We start from the raw sequence: 18,447 nt of genomic DNA, 5'->3' as shown, positions 1-18,447 counted from the left end.
TGTCCTGTTCCGGCTCGGGGTGCTGCAGCAGGCATCCTGACTAGCAGTAAGAACTGCCTGCCACTGAGAGCGGGGCTGCTTTGTCACCTTTAGGGCCTCCTCCCCACCCCCACCTGCTGAACCCCCAGAGACAAGCATGAGCACCTGGGCACCAGGGGAGGAGGTAGAACAGGCTAGAGGTGTCCTGACTGAGCAGATAATGACTGGGGAGCAGGGGGCTCCCAGCCCCTCAGCCCTTCCCCTTGTCTGGGCTATTAACTATAATGTGTCATCCTAATAAGAGCACTTTTGAAAGCTAAAGGAATATTACTAGTCATTTGAGGTGAACACTGGAACCATCCCAGGCAAACTGGGGTGTGTGGTCACCCCATCTTTGCTGACTTCTCCCCATTAGCCTTATTGATGTGGGGCTTACTCGTGGGGCAGCTGTTATGTCCTTGACTTTGGAGGCAGACTCTACCTGGGTTCCAAAGCCAGTTTCCATTACTCATGCTCATGAGGACTTCATTTCACTCTCCATGCCTCAGTTCCTGCAGGTATAAAGTGAGGATAATTACAGTGTTATTTGGGTTTCCCCAGTGGCTCAGCAGTAAAGAATCCTCCTGCAATGCCGGAGACATGGGTTTGATCCCTGGATCAGGAATATCCCCTGGAGGAGGGCATGGCAACCCCACTCCAGTATTTTTGCCTGGAGAATCCCATGGACAGAGGAGCCTGGCAGGCGGTCCATGGGCTCGCAAAGAGTCGGACACAACTGAAGCGATGAAGCACAATTACAATATTTAACTCAGATAAACTGGTATAAGTATAAAAATGGATTTTAAAACATGCACAAGCATGGAGCTTGGCATCTGAAGTAAGCGCTGCAAAAATGTAAGCCAGATTAAGGCCCTATAGATGTGATTCAGCCCCCAGAGACCCCCTCTTGAAAGGGAAAACCTCGGGGCTGCCTCTGGTGTTTTGTGCTCACCCTTCAGGAGAGATCCATGGACATCAGGGCGGTGAATACAGAAGAGGACAGACAAGGCTTCTAGAAGGGAAGGCAAGGACATTAAAGGAGAAGCTGGGAGGTGTTGATAGCAGTGGTGGCCAACGTCCTTGTTGTTTCAAGCCCTGACGCGGGGTCCTGGGAACTCGCGTCTGCAGGGACTCCGCGAACAGAACTCGCCTCCTGTCTGGGCCACCGGCCAGGGCTTGGCCCCCAAGAGGAGCCTCTGGAGCCACGGCCCCGTCCTCTGGCTCTGGCGTCTGCAGGATTCTGTGTCTGCCCTGAGCCCCAGATTACGTTTCCATCCCCTGGGCCAGCTGCGGGATGGAGCGTTCCCCTGTGTGACATTTACTGTGGCCACTTTGTACGAGCGGTTTGCAAGCTCTGCAGGAAGGAGGTTAATTATTCCCTCCAGGGCACCTCGTCCGCAGTTAGGGTGCCTGCCCATCTTAAGTTAGGAGGGCTGACAGCCAGACCACAGGGCACAAGCTTGGACCGAAGTCCGGTTCAGAACCATGAATTTCCTTGACATCTGACCCAGAGCTGCCACACCGGGGCTTCTTCCTGGGCTAGTGGAGAAGGGACAACTGGGGCAAATCCCGCTATCCTGGGGATGTCTGAAATGCAGGCCATCACAGAAGGACCATAATAAGTATTGACGGTAAACCAACACTCGTTTCCTAGTTGCCTGAACAGGCCGGGCAGTGTGAGCATTTATACACGTACCTGGATCCGCGGCCACACTAGCACCTCTTGTCCATTTCAGAGGAACGATAGCCTTTCTCTTATTTAAGGCTCACCTATGTGCTGGACTCTCCTCTTTCCTGCATGGTACCCACTCACGTCTGCCTCCATCCAGGTCTCTCCTGCTGTGCGGCCCATCGCCCTTGACTCTGAGAACAGAAACCCCTGAAAAAAAAGAAACGGTTCGCTCTTTCTGTCTCCACTTCTTGACCTCGCTTTGCCTCTCCAGCCCCACGTTACCCAGGCTTCCCTCCCCGCGTGAAGTCATCATGGCAGAGGTCGCCAGTGCTCTCCTAATCACCAAATCCAGGGGGCTCTCCCTGGTCACTGTTCATCTCACTTGACCTCTCTGACCCTTTGACACGATTGAGAAGTGACCTTGACTTCTCAGCCCTCCCGCAGCTTCCATGACGTCACTCTTTTCCTGCTCTGCCCAGCGCTCTGACCACCCTCTTCCTCCTTGGGGGTTCTTCCTCCTCTGCCACCCTTTCAGTGTTGCTGTCTCCTGGTTCGGAGCTCTTCCCCTCATCTCTTCTTATTCCACGGCATTCCCCAGGTCAGGTCACTGCCAAGACCTTGACTCACACCCGTGGCCTGACAACAACGGGTGGCCAGTCTGCTGATAGTCATCTTCCCTGATAACCCCGGAGGACCGTGGACTCAATATTTCTCACACTGAGCTCATTCCCATTTTCCGAAATCAACTCTTTGTGCCTTCCTAGTATCACTGGTGGCACTGCAGTCGATTCGGTTGCTATGCCCCTTCTCCGTCTTCCGCGTTGTCCTTTTCCTCACCCTAACTTCTGCCCCCTAAACCTGTCTCCTTCCACTGCTCCTGCCTTCACTCAAGCCTCCATGTTTCTCACTGGCCTCCTTGCCTCCGGTTCTCCCATCACCCCAGCTCCTGTCTACTCTCCACACTGCAAAGAGCATGATCCTACCCACCAGTTGAAAGTCTTTTCAGTGGCTGTGCAGTCCCTTAGGATAAAATCCAAACCCAGTAGTAGCCTGGCATCTTGAGCCCTTTAGGGTGTGGCCCAGGCCACATTTATCATCTTATGCTGTCTCGCGCCCCCCCACCCCATATCACATACTTTAGTCTCTTGAAATACTTGTTCACCACTGCACTCTATTAGGTCACTTTTTTTTTCCCTTTTATGTGTGTGCCGTGATGCCATGTGCTGCTCTTTACGCCATGGCCTGCTCTTCACCACCACCATGATAACCTATGTTCCAATCCCATATACCTAGCATGAGCTCTCTGCTTCCTCTTATTAGACTCTAAGTTACAAGTCTTATTCTTGTTACCCAGATACTGACATAGGGTTTAGTACACGGTAAGTGTTCCATAAACGTTGTCAAAGGATGGCTGGCTGGCTGGATGGTGGGCAAGAGGGTATATGGGTAGATGGATAAAAGGATGGGTGAGTGGTTGGAAGGTTGGAGACGTGATGTGTGAGTGGATAAAAGAATGGACAGCTGATTGGATGCCTTGGGTGGGGGGATGGATGAATGGACCTGTGGTGGCCAGTGCCGACAAAGAATAGGTAAAATCAAGTCAGTTTTGTGCAGATGCAGATGGGTTATCATCACCAGTCAACAAAACTAAGAATGAGCTCCAACCAGCAAAGTAAGAATAAGCTACTGTGGGAGAAATGAAAGTAATTCCCCAAGAAAGAGGATGCTGACCCAGGGCTTCTAAGCTCCTTCCAGTTCTTCTCAGATTTGCTATCTGTCTGTCTGGCTTGTGTGAGCCACAGAACTACTCAGCCTCAGTGTCTCTGTCTACTAAGCAGAGATAATGATGCCTGTGGCCTTTCCGTGTTTCCACAAGAATGTCACGGGGACGAATGGGATGGTACATTACAGAGTGGGTCAAGATCTTCAGGAAAGATACCTGTTTATGAAGATAAACACTTAATAGCAATAATAACACCTTGCATTTGAATCACGCTTTGCCCTTTTCAGAACTCTTTCACGTACTTTATCTCAACTGACTCTCAAAACAATTCTAGGCAAGTATTAGCCCCATTCTCAAGTGAGGAAACTGAAGCACAGAGTGACTAAGTGACATGCCTGTGAATAGCAGGTCTTCTGACTCCAAACCTGCTGCACGTTTTTTGATGACAGCTTTTTATGGCCAGATTATCTACTTCCCTGCCTGCCCCAAGAGACCCAGACATAATTGATGCTCTTCTTGACGAGTCAAGGCCACTATCAGGAGCTGTCCTCTTAGACTCAGCTGTAGATGCAAGTGCAGGTCCGCCAGAGGCACAACGTAGAGACGCCCTAATGCAACCTGAGGGTGCTCCTGAGTTGCAGGTGGCCCTGGGCAGCTGCTCACCGTGGCCACCATTCTAGACCGCGTGCCACTCATCGGGGCCGTCCGTCTCCTCCAGCTCAGCCTCATTCTTGTCCCTCCCCCCAGCTCTCCATTGTCAAGGCGCATCCCTATCACTGTGGCTTGCTCAGCCACTGGAGACCTGTGCCTCCCACTCAGGCCTCTTCTTTTTCTCTCTCCTCTTCCCAAGACTTCTTCCAGCCTTGCCAGGGATCCTGCCACCATCCTTCTGTAGGCCTAGCCAACCAGTCAGAGCTCTGGGTTTGTTCCCCAGCAAACTAGCCAATCACATGTGCTCTGAACTGCCCTCTCTTTTGCCACTCTGTTGCTGCTCCCAGCCCACCCTTGAGCCAAGACCGGGCTGCTGCAGGTGGGGTCTGGCTGAGCTTTTAGTGTGGCTGCACTCGGCTCCTTGGGTCTGTTCTGTTAAGGCTGGGACGGTGTTGTGGGTGAGCTGACGTGTTCAGGGTGGGCTGGAAGAAGTTCTGATCACCAGTGCTTGCTCTCCTCCTGCATGGGAAGACAGCCTCAGGCTCCCTCCATCCACACCCTCTTTCCTTCCCCACGGCATAGCACCCCAGGCCTGGCTGCATCCTGGGCACGCCTTGGGCAGCGTGGCCCTGCCCTGGGAACCTTCCCGCGGTACTCTGCGGAGCTCTCACCAGGCTGCCTTTCTCCCTTTGCTGTCGGGCCTCCCACAGCCTGACTCCAAGCACCTTGGCCTCTCCCCGAGGGAGGATATGATGGGTGTGCCCACAACAAGTCTCCGGCGGAGACAATAGGACAGGAATGCATTAGCTTCCGAACAAACACTGTGTGGGCTCGCACAATTGCCTTGCATTCTCTTCCAAGAAACACATTTCGCTGTTGGAGGGTGCGGGTGGTTTGCCTGCCCCGGCCGGCCCACACCCCTTTCTCTGCCAGAGACATTGATGAGTGGGCGCTGCCCACCCCCACTCCCCGACCCCGGGCCTTCAGCCCCCAGGTCGGCAGCCCCCTCCAATCCATACAGATTTTCTTCCAGTGAGCAATAGCAAGGCAAAGGGACAGTCTTGTCCATGCAGAGAATGGCCTACCCACCAAAGAGTACCTACTCACTGCCCTCTGTTTTCAAGCCGTTTTTAAGTTGTAGTTTAAAAAGAACATGGATTTCCCCGGCGGCTCAGAAGTAAAGACTCCCCCTGCCAATGCAGATGATGCAGGTTCAATCCCTGCGTCAGAAAGATTCCCTGGAGAAGGAAATGGCAACCCACTCCAGTATTCTTGCCTGGAGAATCCCATGGACAGAGGAGGCTGGTGGGCTACAGTCCAGGGGGTCGCAAAAGGGTCGGACGTGACTTAGCGACTCAACAACAAGAAGAGCAGAAGACTGACCATTTTGGCCATTGTAAAGTGTACAGCTCAGTGGCATTAAGTGCATTTACGTTGTTGTGACACTACCACCATCTCCAGAACGTTTTCATCTTGCAAAACGGAAACTCTGTACATGAGACACTGACTCCCACTTCCCTCTCGCCCAGTCCCTGGCCACCACCGTTTAACTTTCCGTCTCTATGAATGTGTTCCCGGCCCCTCATATAAGTGAGTCCTACAATATTTGGGCTTCCCTGGTGGCTCAGCTGGTAAAGATCTGGGTTCCACCCCTGGGTTGGGAAGATCCCCTGGAGAAGGGAAAGGCTACCCACTCCAGGATTCTGGCCTGGAGAACTCCATGGACTGTGTATAGTCCGTGGGGTTGCAAAGAGTTGGACATGACTGAGTGACTTGGTTATTACTATTATACAATATTAGTCCATGACTGGCTTATTTCGCTCAGTGTAATGTCTTCAAGGCTCGTGGATTTCCTTCCTTTTTAAGGCCGATAACACTCCATTATATGGATGGACCACATTTTGTTTATCCATTCATGTGTCAATGGACTCTTGGGTTGCTCCCACTTCTTGCCTATTGTGAATAATGCTGTTGTGAACTCAGGTGGACTAGGATCTGTTCGAGTTGCCACTACTCTTTGAGACTCGTCTTGGGAGTTAAATAAAGCGTCGTCTCCCGAAGATCCCGAACAGAACACTCATCGACCACGGAGTTGGCCCCCTCAGTGTACAGCAGCGATTCATTCATTTAAAAGCCAGCTGTCCTTTGGGGCTTCCCAGGTGGCTCAGGCGTACAGAATCCACCTGTCAGTGCAGGAGACACGGGTTCGATCCCTGATCGGGGAAGATCCCACGTGCCGAGGAGCAACTAGCCCGTGCACTACGACTACTGAGCCTGTGCTCTAGAGCCGCTCCTGAGGTCTGTGCGCCCTAGAGTCCATGCTCCACAGCAACAGAAGCCACTGCAGTGAGAAGCCTGTGCACCGCAAATGGGGAGAGGCCTCTGCCCGCTGCAACTAGAGAAAAGCCTGAGCAGCAAACAAGGCCCATCACAGACAGAGAGAAACAAAATTATATTAAAAAAAAAAGAGAGAGAGAGAAAGATGGATTCCTGAGAAGCCATTGATCACGCAGAGGCACTGGAGCCTCAGAGGGATGCTGGGGGGATGTCCTCTCTGCAGCTCTTCTGCTCAAAGGCTCTGAGAGTCCCCCTCCAAAAGCTGGAGTGAAGAGGCCGAGATAGTGTCTGGGGGAGAGCGGGACATGGTCTGCAGCACCCATTCCGGTCCTGAACCCTGCATCTCAGCAACTGCAGAGGAAAAGTACAGCGAAAGCCCCCGGGGCCGCCTCCTGCTTCCTTGAGAAAACCCAGCAGAAGGCCTATCGCTCGATGTGATTTTTGGCTGAACATAGACTTTCCCAAACCACCAGTGAAAGATAAGGTTGGCGGAGAGGCTCTGGGATAAGAGCTCACCCACAGCCCTGCCCAAGCGCCCCTACCCTGAGTCTGTCCCCGACCCTGGCAACCAGGAGCCCCAGCCCCCCCAGGGAGGGAGCCTGGGTGTACAGAGGAAAGGATGTGTTCTAGTCACAGCGATGAGGGGCAGAAAGGAAAAACAGGAAGCCCTGGGCCCACTCTGCAGCTCTGAACCTGCACATGGGAGCAGGTGGAAGGCGGCCAGGCCTCGGGCCGTAGAAGGGAAGAGGAGATGCTTGCTCATCCAGGCTAAGTGCTCAACTGGCAGGAACGTGAAGGCTCCACGAGGCTGTCCACACAGCCAGAAGTTGGAGGACCACTTAGAGGGAGAAACAACCCCATTTCAGAGCACTCAGTATTCATCTGGCCCCAACTCTAAGTATTTCCCTTGTTAACCTCCCATGTCCCAAAGCCCCAGAACCCCTAAGAAACTGATCTCAAGACAGAACGTGAGCCCAGGTTCATCTCAATTCCCCATGACAGGCACGCCTGAGCACCTCCTAGGTGTCAGCCAACATGCTATGCTGCACTCATTCATGTCCAACTCTTTGCAACCGCGTGGACCATAGCCCGCCAGCCTCCTCTGTCCATGGAATTTTTCAGGCAAGAATACTGGAGTGGGTTGCGGTTTTCCCTGCCAACATGCTAGGTGCATCCAAAGCAGGACCCTTTCTTCCTTCCCACAAGCTCCCAGTTCTGCCAGCTCCCCTCATCCCCAACCAGCTGCCAGCATCCACTGTGTCTCTGGGAGTTCTCATCCCCCCAGACACCCCACTTTCCCCCTTTATGGTGATTTCTACCAGCCATTTTTATCTTAAGGATTCTCTTCCTGCTAAGCACTATGGGAAACCTATGTGGGAACAAAGCTACCATCAGGACAAAGTCCCAGCAAACCTCAGAGAGTTCTCTTAATTGTTCTCATGTACCGTGCAGAGTAAATGGGGCTAGGCCCACCTTCCCCCCACCCCCACCCCCATGCGGTCCTAGACAGTCAGGACCCTCTGAGCCCTGGAACCAGCCCTGCCCACTCCCCAAGAGCAGGCTGGGTTGGATGCTGGACTTGAGTACACCTGCCACAAGGTGAGCCACCTCTGTACCTGTTTCCTGGTCCTCATTCTGGGCTCCTGGGTTTTCTAGATGAGGGAGGCCCTTCCTAGTGTGACCCCCAGTATCCCCCCAGACACTCTCACTGCAAGTGTCCCTTGGCTCCCTGTGGGGGTCTGCAGCCCTGGGAGGCAAGAAGACTTCAGAAGCAGACACCAGTGTGTGTGTGTTGGGGGCGGGGTGGGGGGGGTGTTGGGGAGGGGGCGTAGTGGGAGACAGCTGTGTGCTGCAGGATATTCCTCTGTGCAAACGCATCATTTTTTTTTTTTTAATTCAGTTTTGGCTCTGCTGGATCTTGGTTGCTGTGCGGGCTTTTCCCCAGTTGCGGTGAGCAGGGGTTATCCTTCGTTGCAGTGCAGGGGCTTCTTGTCGCGGTGGCTTCTCTTGTGGTGGAACGCAGGCTCTAGGGGGCGCAGGCTTCAGTAGCTGCAGCATGCAGGCTCAGAAGTTGCAGCCCGCGGGCTTAGTTGCTCCACAGCATGTGGGATCTTCCCAGACCAGGGATAGAACCTGCATCTCCTGCACTGGCAGGCAGATTCTTCACCACTGAGCCACCAGGGAAGCCTCACACATATCATCATTGAACCAGTCCCCTTGTTGGTGGCCATTCAAGCTATTTGCAAAAGTGAAACAAAAAAAACCTTCCATCCAGCTCATGGAGCGTATGTGGGTGGGGCATGTGTAGGATAAATTCCTGGAAGCAGTATCACCGGTCAGAGGGTTTGAACACTTGTCATGTGATAAGTGTAAGTAAGTAAGTGTTAGTCGCTCAGTCGTACCCCACTCTTTGCGACCCCATGGACTACAGCCCACCAGGCTCCTCTGTCCATGAGATTTTCCAGGCAAGTATACTGGAATGGGTTGCCATTTCCTTCTCCAGGGGATCTTCCCAACCCAGGGATCAAACCTGGGTCTCCTGCACTGCAAGCAGATTCTTTACCGACTGAGCTAGTTATCCCCAAATTGCCATCTAGAGAGTTTACCAACTTCTGTCTCCACAAACATATATGTTTGCAGATGTATGGATTATGACTTTGCGCCGTGTCCTCTCTGGCAGGAGGAGTCTGTGGGGTGGGGGTATCCACGTCCCACTCAGTGCTGCCGTTTCAAGCGCGTGCACCGGGGTCAGCTGCCCGGGGGCCACCTCTCAGGTTAGTCCCTCCACACTTGCAGACCCTCCTGGCCAGGTGGGTCTTCCCCCTGCCACTCAAGGTACATGTGTTAACAAATGCTTCCAGTGCTTGCTGTGTGTCCATGGTGAGGAATGGACCAAATAGGCCCTGCCCTCCTGAGCCTGCCTTCTCCTGGGGGAGACGGCAGGCAAAGGAGTAGGTCATCTGTCAGAGGTGAGAGGTGCTAGGGAGCAAATAAGCCAGAGGGTGAGCGGCAGGGTCACTTACACGCAAGCTGATCAGGGAATCCCTGGCAGATGAGGCCATGGCGGGGCTGAGCCCCGAGTAAAGTGAGGAAGGAAGGTCTGCAGATTGGTGGTGGCTGAGAAATCCTGGGTGCAAGAGCACAAAAGCCTAGAGTCAGCAGAACGCCAGCAGGCATGCCCACCAGTGGCCATCTGCACCTGTTACTGCGAGGCCCACACTGTTACCTTTCCAGACTGTCCCTTGCTCTCCACCAGCTCATCTTTTGAGCAGCTTGAAACCCACCTCTGCTCCTTCATCCCCAGATGATTTTCTTTTCGGCATGTCTACTGTGGGACCCGTTCTTGCCCGGTTCTGACAGATACAGTGGAAGGAGGTCCGGTCCCTGAGAATGACTCTGGTCACTGCAGCCCACACTGAGCCATCCCCAGGACTCTTTTTACATTTAGTAAATGCATTGTCAGCCCCCTGATGTGAATGCTTGTGTCCTCTGCCGGGGTTGGATGACTGTGATATGACAGGAGAAGCAAGAAGGGAAGGTGGGTGTGCGGAGTTTGGATTCCAAGCCTGTAGTAGGAGCAGTCCCCGGGTGGTGTGTCGTTTCACCCTCCTTGACCACGTCGTGCCCCAGACCGGAAAGCTTGACTCCATTTCTCGGTCAGTGGGGCGAGGAAGCTGACCTTAAGTGCCTTCCTCTTGTGCCCTCTCCTTACTCTCCTCCCCTTCCTTTAAAAGAAAGACAATGCATAAATCACATCGACCCACATTTAGCGAAGCCCTGCTGTTGCCAGGAGCTGTGCTGGGTGTTACAGGGCAGCCAAGATGAACGTCACACTGCCCTGCCCTCAGGAAGCCGCGCAGTTCACCCTGGAAATGGCTTGCTCCTTGTGTGGGATGCGGAGCGGTGGGGGAAGCCGGGGGGCTTGGGAGTGAGAAGCAGGAGTGGGCACCATGCTGGAGCAATCCACAGTCTCCAGGGAAAGTCGGAACATGACCCGGGACTTGAAGGATGGGAAGTGTAGCAATGGAGGGTTCCAGCAGGTAGAAAAATCACTTACATGGTCTGGTGGATGGGCTGGTGAGTGTGGTGGGATTGGGGTAGAGATGCACTTAGGGGCTGAGGAGGGAAGCATTACCAGCAGAGGGACCTGCAGAAGTGGTCTATGGGGCTCGGGGAGAAGAGGATGACAAAGTTTCTGTAAAGCTGTGCCTGGAGAGAATTTTTACTGAGTGGTTCAAGGAAAAATGGGGAAAGGGGCAGAAAACAGCAAATATTGGTGAGGATATGGAAAAATCAGAACTCTGGACCCTGCTGGAGGGCATGTAAAACATCCACATCCGCTGTCAACAGTTTCTCAGGTCCTCAGAAAACTGAGTGTGGAATTCCCATATGACCCAGCAGTTCCACTCCCGTGGATGGACCCGAGAGAGATGAAAACACATGTCCACACAAACGCTCATACACAAGGGTTCATAGCTGCATCGTTCATGAGAACCAAAAAGTGGAAACAGCCTGAATGTCAAGCCATCTGATGAATGGACAAACAAAATGTGGCATAATATCATATACACCCTACAGTGTCGTATCTTCCAGTCACAAAAAGGGATGAAGAACTGGCTCATGCTACAACAGACTCTGAAAGCATTGTTAGTGGAGGAGATGAATCACAAAATAACACCTATGATTCCGCTGCATAGAATATCCAGAAGAGGTAAATGTGTAGAGATTAAGGACATTAGGTGTTGTCGGGGGGGTGGGCGTGGGAGGAGGGCTGACAGCTAATGGGTTCGGGTTTCTTTTGAAAGTGAAAGTGAAGTTGCTTAGTCGTGTCCGACTCTTTGTGACCCCATGGACCGTAGCCTACCAGGCTCCTCCCTCCATGGGATTCTCCAGGCAAGAGTACTGGAGTGGGTTGCCATTGCCTTCTCCAGTTTCTTCGGGTTTCTTTTGGGGACCATGAAAAAGTTCTAGAGTTAGTGGCAATGGTTGGGCAACCTTGTGAATCTACTAAAAGCCACTGAATTGTATGCTTAGAAATTGTGGACTTGCTGTGACTGAGTTTTAGCTCAATTTAAATAGAGAGAGATGGAGAGAATGCAGCGCGGCAAGCAGAGGGGAGCCTGGATCGAGGGTGACTGGTCCCAGCGCTGAGCAGCCTGGCCGTGGCCTTAGTCAGGAAGCAATTCCAGCAGTTCCAGTCTGGAACGGTGTGCGTGGTTTTGCAGACTCACAGTGCTGGGCCATGGGGAAGAGCGCTGTGATTTCTGGAAGTCCTCCCATAGCCAGGGTCCAGGAGCACCTTGAGCCCATAGCTGAGCCCCTCGCACTGATCAGGAAATCTTTGCACACAAATTTCATTTTTGCTGACCAACTGTTCACAGCCAGGGACCCCAGCATGCCTGCCACCGCTTTCAAACCCACCTGTAGCTTTGCTGGGCCAGGGCATGTAGGCAGGCCTTCTGTCCTGGCCGACGTACCCATGCTCCATGACCACAGTGGTCCTCCAGCTGCTCTGGTCCCATCAGAGAAATCACTGCTTCCTGGAGCAGTGCTCCTGCTGCCCTTCAGCCTTCGTGGGCTGTCTCTCTAGCCTGGCAGCCCTGGGAGATGCTTGTTCCAGGCTGCAGGGGGCTGAGAGCAGCTCAGCACCACTCAGCGCTTGTTCTCTGGCCCTCTCTTCCAGCTCTTGCAATCTCAGGATGTGAAAGAAGATGCCGTCCTGTGCTGCTCAATGGAGGTAAGCGGGTGGCTTAGACCTCTCCCACCTCGGACCCTGTGCATCCCTCTCAGCTTAACAGTTTGAGGGGCCCAAGGACCATTGGAGGGGTCCACAAGTCCAGGGCTGGTAGTGGGAGATGGCTTCCTGAGTGGACCCAGGGTTCTGTCCACTGCAGCGGGAATGATGGGGTGCTAGCCTCGTTCGCATTCCCTCTGCCCCCAAGACCACCTCCTCCTCAGCCCAGTGCTCCTGCCAAATGACTTAGAAGATCCCAAGTGATGCCCTGCCCCCAGATACCTCCCCTGGCTTTGGTGGCAGGGGGGTTTGAGGGGAGGTACTGGGGTTGAACCCCCAGGTCGCACTCCCCACTTCCAAGCTGCCCCCATGGGAGGTCCCACCCCTGTTCGCAAGGTGTGGCGGCTGCTCTCCGAGCTCTTGCTTCAGTCACTTGGCTAGGGCTCAGTTACAGGGACAAAGCTGTGCCCTCAGAAAACAGCCCAAGGGGACCTCCCTGCCGGTGCAGTGGTCAAGACTCTGTGCTTCTACTGCTAAGGGCACAGGTTCAACCCCTGGTCGAGGGACTAAGATTGCACAAGCCATATAGTGTGGCCAAAAGGAAAAAAAGACAAGAAAACAGCCCAGGGACATTCAGAGGGAAGTGTGGTGAGGGGAGGGGCTTCCAGGGCCCACACCCAGGACGTGCCAGGGCTCTAGCTTGGTACCCTGCATGGGGCTCCAGGCAGGGGAGATAAGAGAGGAGGGGAAAGCATGGTTCCAGCCTCCAAGCTGCTCGTGGTCTGGCTGCGGATAGAGATCTTGCTCACGTGCGTGAATGGATGAAGCAATGTGAAGAAAACATGTGGGTACAGAGCTCACATCTCTGAGGAGTTAGGGGAGAGGTCAGGTTATGCCAGGATGCTCAAGGAAAGTTTGGAGAAGAAGGCAGAGCCCTGAGAAGTGGGTGGGCTGAGGCCGGGGTGGGGCAGCAACAGACACTTGGATTCCAGGGGCTGCCTGCAGGGCGGTCTGATCCAGGAGATCCGGGCTCCTCCTAACTCCAGGGGCTTTTCAAGACCATCGAGGCCTCTCTGGCGGGCAGGCCCTCTGGCTGGTCTTCTGCCCCGGATCCTGTTTCCTCCGTCATGTCATTAGTGTGGGCAGAGGTCGGTTGTGGGGATCGAGGGGCTAGAGAGGAGAGGAACAGGAGACCTCATCCATGCTCTCGGGTTCCACATGGACACACGGCTGGTAACAATGACCAAGTTCGTTTCCAGAGAGACGTCCTAGCTAGAGAAGGTTAATGCGGGGCCACCTGGTCACCCTCGAAGGAAGCAGGTCACATACCCATTGAGGGTGTGGGCGGTGGTCAGGGAAGGCTTCCTGTAAGAAGGGAGGCAAGTGGATGAAGGGAGAAGCATCATGTTCCTGGTAAGGACTCTTCACAGCCCCGGACAGCAGACAGTATCCTGACTCCTCTCATTCCTCCAGCAGATTGGGTGTTAAAGGTGGGCTCTCACACTGGCTGTCTCCACTCTCCATCCTTTCCGTCCCTCTGTCCTGGGAGGAAGAGCCCTGGGCACCTTCCTGGGATAATCCAGCGATTTCCTGTCCCTGCTTCCCAGCAAGCACCCCTAACCAAGATGAACAGAGCAGGAGTCCTTTCGGGGTCCAGCGCACGTCCTAACTCCACTTCTCTGCCTGCAGCTGCAAAGCACAGGCCGACTGCTGGAGGAGCAGCTGCCCGAGATGATGGCCGAGCTCCTGGCCAGTGCCCGCGACAAGATGCTGTGCCCCTCGGAATCCATGCTGACCCGGTCCCTGCTGCTGGAGGTCATCGAGTTGCACGCCAACAGCTGGAACCCCCTGACGCCCCCCATCACGCAGTACTACAACAGAACCATCCAGAAACTGACCGCCTGACAGCTCGGGGGCCTGGCGGGCAGCCCGCAGGGCAGCTGGGGCCCTGGTGCTCAGAGCCAGATGGACAGGCAGGAAGACAGGGGTGGCCCTGGCGGGAGAGAGGCGTGGGGAGGAAGGCAGGCAGAGCCGGCGGCCAGCCTGGAGCCAGACGGGGAAGGGACCGAAGCCCTAGGAGGAGCGAACCCCCATCCGACGAGCCCCCCAGCCTGAGCATGCGGCAGCTCGCACCAGTAAGGGCAGCATGTGTCTTCTCCACGGTGGCCCGGCCCTCCTCCTCCCCGCCCCCTCCCATGCAAGGCGTTCCCCCGCCCCCCGCCCCCCCGCCGGGCTGTGCGGTGTGCAGGGGTTCATCTCCTCAGAGGCCGTGGCAGCCCGCATGCTGGGGTACAGCTTGGGTCAGAAAGGACCTCAGAAGGCTGGAGAAAGTGGGTCGGAGACGGGCTTGCATTGTTCCCGCGCGCTGTCAGCCACAGTCGCCAACCGGCAGCAGGCGACATGTAGCAGATGTCCGGGAGGACAAAGGCAGGCACAGTCCCCACCAGCCGCCCCTAATTGACGGCCTTTGTCTGCGCGGCCGGCGGGCTGGGGGACGGGGTGATCTCCTCTAACCTTCACGTTCCACCCTCCCGCCTTCCAGCCTCGTCCCTCAGCACCCCCCACCCCCAAGCTGCAGGCCCAGAGCGGGCCAGGGACCTCGAGGGGAGACAGAGTTTGCCGTTCTACTTGCACTCTTTTGTTTTACTGTGTTTCACTGTTTTCAAAAGTCAGCTGCTTTGAAGTCTCCTCTCTCAGTGCCGAGGGCCCCGCAATGTGATCACACAGTCAGCCCCGCGAGAACCCCCTGATTAGTGGGAGATCAAACCTGGCCCCCCTCTGGAAGGATCCTAGCCACAGACAGCTTGCCAGTAGCCAATTAGGGTAATTGGAAACTTCTGCCCCTGCAGGGGTCCCCGCGGGAACCCCGTGCTCCTCGGCCCCTGGCTTCCCTGGCTTCTCTGTTCTCCGTTTCTAGCTTCCTTCCTCAAAGGGCCGATACTGTCGCCGCTGGGAGAGCATTAAACCCGTCCTGGCCTGGGGCCTGGTAGTGAACCGGGCTCAGAAAGAGGCTGCTGAATTAAAACCGAAAAGCCCAGTGATGCTTCCCCGTGCCACACACACAGGTCTTGTCTCAAGCTCTCCCTGGGGGGCAGATACAGGGGAGAGGGGGACCCCTGGTTCCCTGGGACTAACTCAACGAGCTGAGTCCTCAGCCGTGATCTGTGCCCCCTGGGCGGGGGCTATCTCTGGGTACTACTGCCCCAGGGCTGGTGGGAGGGGTGTGTTTGCTGAGTCATGAGCAGGACTGTCAGGGGATCCCAGCAAGCCCCCCGCTTTCCAGGCTGGCATATAGGCTGGGGACATTTGGAGGGGCCAAGTCCTGGGGGCAGCCCCATCTCTGACGGCTGGGGGGAGGATGAGGGGCGGGCCCTGGGAGGCTGGCTTCAGGTCATCTCTGGTGTCTGCACAGCCCCGCTCCTGGTCTGGAGCCCCCATTTCCGTGAGGCCCCAGAAGGCGGCCTCAGAGCCCAGCAGTGTCCTCACTTGCTCTTCGGTTGAGGCCTGGGTCACCTTGAACCCCCGCCCCTGGCTGACTGGTCTGATCAGGCTGGAGGAAATGTCCCCTTGTTGAGTCTAGGAGAGCAGACCGGTGGGGGTGGGGGGCGGCTTCCTCTGTACCCCTGGCTTATCCCTCCCACCAGCCGCCACCTGCCCGCCAGTCCCCAGGAAGAGCCTGTTGGGGAACGAGGGGAGGGGCACAGTTTACCTGGAAGGGGTCAGTGGCCTCTGCCAAGGAGTCCACACTGCCCCACCCCTGCCTTCTCTGCCCCCCTCCCCTTCCTCCCAAGCTCCTCCATCTTCTCACTGCCTTTCCTGCACCTTTTGGCTCAGCCTGGGCCCAGGGACACCAGAGGCCCCACAGGAGGCCTTGAGGGAAGAGCTGGGCTGACGTCAGGATGCTCAGAGAGGCACCAGGGAAATCGCGGCCCCACGGGGTCGAGCAGCCCCCAGCCCGGCAAGCAGCCGCTCCCTGGCTGCCCTCCGAGACCCGCACCTGGGCTGAAGGAAGGTCCTGCTTCCCTCAAGTGAGGTGTGTGTGAGTGTGCGTGTGAATGTGTGTGTGTGTGTCTACATGAGTGCATCTGCTGAGAAGGAAGCAGGGCCCTGGAAGAACGCTGAAGCCTAAAAGTGAGGCTGAAAGTAGAGGAAGCAGAAGAGGGGGTCTCCCACCCCAGCCTTGGGCTCAGCAGGCTTCCTGAAGGGGCCCCAGACACCACGCGCTCGCTCGGGGGCGATGTTCCCTGGACGGCTGGGCAAGTTAACATCTCGGGCACCACCTTCCTAAGGGCCCCTTCCTCCCGACAGCCTGCCTTGGTGGTCTTGCCTCAGGGCCAGCCCCGCCTTGACTGTTAGGACCAGAGTGGGAAGGAGTGAGCTATAAATATGTATACATATATAAATATATTTTTAATTACGTGTCGTGTCACCGTGGCCTCCAGACATATACTGTTCGCTTAGTTGATTCCACTGCTTGAGAGCGCTTCCTGGCTGATCCGCATAACTGTCAAAGCTGTTTTTCTAAATGCAGGTTGCTGCCACTTTTTCAGATGTGGAAGGAAAACGTTCCCCCCCCCAAAAAAAAAAATTTTTTTTTAAGGAAATAAGAGTAAAGCCTAAACTCTGAGGCAGCTTCTCACGGGAGACTACTTAGGAACTCGGGGGCAGACAGGTGCCCTCAGACCTCCGCCCCCTCCCCAGGCCAGATCCCCCCGCTGACATGGAGGCCGTGTCCGAGTTGACCTCTGAATGTATTTGATGGGAGGCAAAACCGGGTGTTGCTTAGTCCTCTGAGGACTCAGTCCTCTTCTAAGGCTTGTGTGGGTTTTCCCTCCTCGCCTGTGGCTCCCACAGCTCTAAGGAGGTCCCGCCATCCTGACGCGCGTCCTGTCTCTCCTGCCAGTCAAGACGAGGCAGTCACGGTTTTCCTGGCAGGCAGCCCGCCTGCTCGCCACAGTCCTGCTCCCACGGGCCTCATGGCTCTGCCTGAGCTCCGGGACCGCAGCCCCAAGAAGGCATCCCCTCACCACCTGCAGCCTCCCTTGGACAAGGCGGGAGCTCCCAGCACCCTCCCCCGCAGGTGTGCACCCCCAAACCCATCTTCGTCTACTCATCCTTCCTTAACCTGTCTGTACACCTTTAAGGTTTGGGGATCGTCTTGTCCATCCGTGTAAATGTAAATGTGGGCCGAGTCAGTATTTATTCTAATTTTTATTTTTTATTTTATTTTCTCTGGTGGCTGGGGAGGGAGGGGGTGTGGGAAACATACCGCTCTGATCACGCCCTGGGCAGCTGCAGGGGCGGGGGCCCAGACAGCCAGGCCGCCGCAGGAGCAGCCCCGAGGGGCCGCACAGACGCCAAGCCCCAGGCTCTTATCTGGCATCAGAAGCCGGCCAGTGTTCCTCATCCCGACAGACTGTCCAGCCTGCCCGCGAAGTCCTGTCCCTCAGCTGCAGGCGCTCTGTTGGGAAACTGTAGGCTGGGCCTTTGAGGACACAGATCAGAGAAACGGCAACTCTCCTCCTCTGCTTGGGACACTGGCACATAAGGGCTGCCTGCCTCGCCTGAGCCAGCTGGGCGCCTGGTGATGGGTCCTACCTCCCCAGAGCAGGGGGCCGGGGGCTTCCCGCCAAAGCTGCGGCAGAACCCTGCTCGTGCGACGACTACCTTCCCTCCCTTGGTATGTCCTGCTTTCCAGCTCAACCCAAACTACAAGTGGGTTTAAAAATAAACCACACCAAAAAACAGAAATGCCCCGAATCTGTTGTTCTTTGCGCGGTCAGCAAAGGAAATCTCTCCCAAAAGCTTTTGTGCCTCAGCGGGTCCTGGCAGAGGCCTCGGAGGAGCCCCTACCTAGGTGATGAGCTGGTGAGAAGATTCCCCGAGTTGGGCTGCAGCGGAGAGCAGGGCCCAGGGGCTAGAGAAGGTTGGGAAGGGGTGGTCCAGGAGATCACGGGGGAGGGAGACAGATGCCGTCCCCAAGCCGGGAACCGTGGCCTGTCCAAGGTAAGAGGAGCAACTCAGTCCTGCATGAAACTCTTCCACCGAAGAAGATTTGGTCTGCTGCATGGTTCCACCTCATTCCCCAGACCTACCCCTCCTGTGAAAACGTCACTGCGACACTCGGCAATGACTCATTTGAAGAAGACTGAAGCTCGGGTAAAGCAGCTTCCAGAAGTGAGCAGCAAGTGGCCGTCCCGCCCCCATGATCAAGTCAGTCTTTCATCCGAGGGTCCCAAAGGGCCCAGTGATTTCTTTTCCTGTGGTGACATGTTCTTGGTTTTGCACAATCCCGTCGGTGACAAGACACTG

At 55.5% G+C, this 18,447-nt stretch overlaps 1 protein-coding gene across 2 annotated transcripts in view; it reads left to right on the top strand.

Annotated features, from left to right (window-relative positions):
* Positions 1-17,886, top strand: part of CTIF (cap binding complex dependent translation initiation factor) — a 324,153-nt gene extending 306,267 nt beyond the window's left edge. For both annotated transcript variants that reach the window (XM_040264524.1, XM_040264525.1), the window contains exons 11-12: positions 12,085-12,138; positions 13,825-17,886. In XM_040264524.1, the coding sequence (XP_040120458.1) occupies positions 12,085-12,138; positions 13,825-14,040 (270 nt within the window). In that variant the 3' untranslated portion in view covers positions 14,041-17,886. The remainder of the gene's footprint in view (positions 1-12,084; positions 12,139-13,824) is intronic.
* Positions 17,887-18,447: the final 561 nt, after the last annotated feature.

Source organism: Oryx dammah, unplaced genomic scaffold, assembly GCF_014754425.2.
Source record: "Oryx dammah isolate SB20612 unplaced genomic scaffold, SCBI_Odam_1.1 HiC_scaffold_22, whole genome shotgun sequence".
NCBI lineage: Eukaryota > Metazoa > Chordata > Mammalia > Artiodactyla > Bovidae > Oryx > Oryx dammah.
This window is presented reverse-complemented; position numbering and strand designations above follow the sequence as displayed.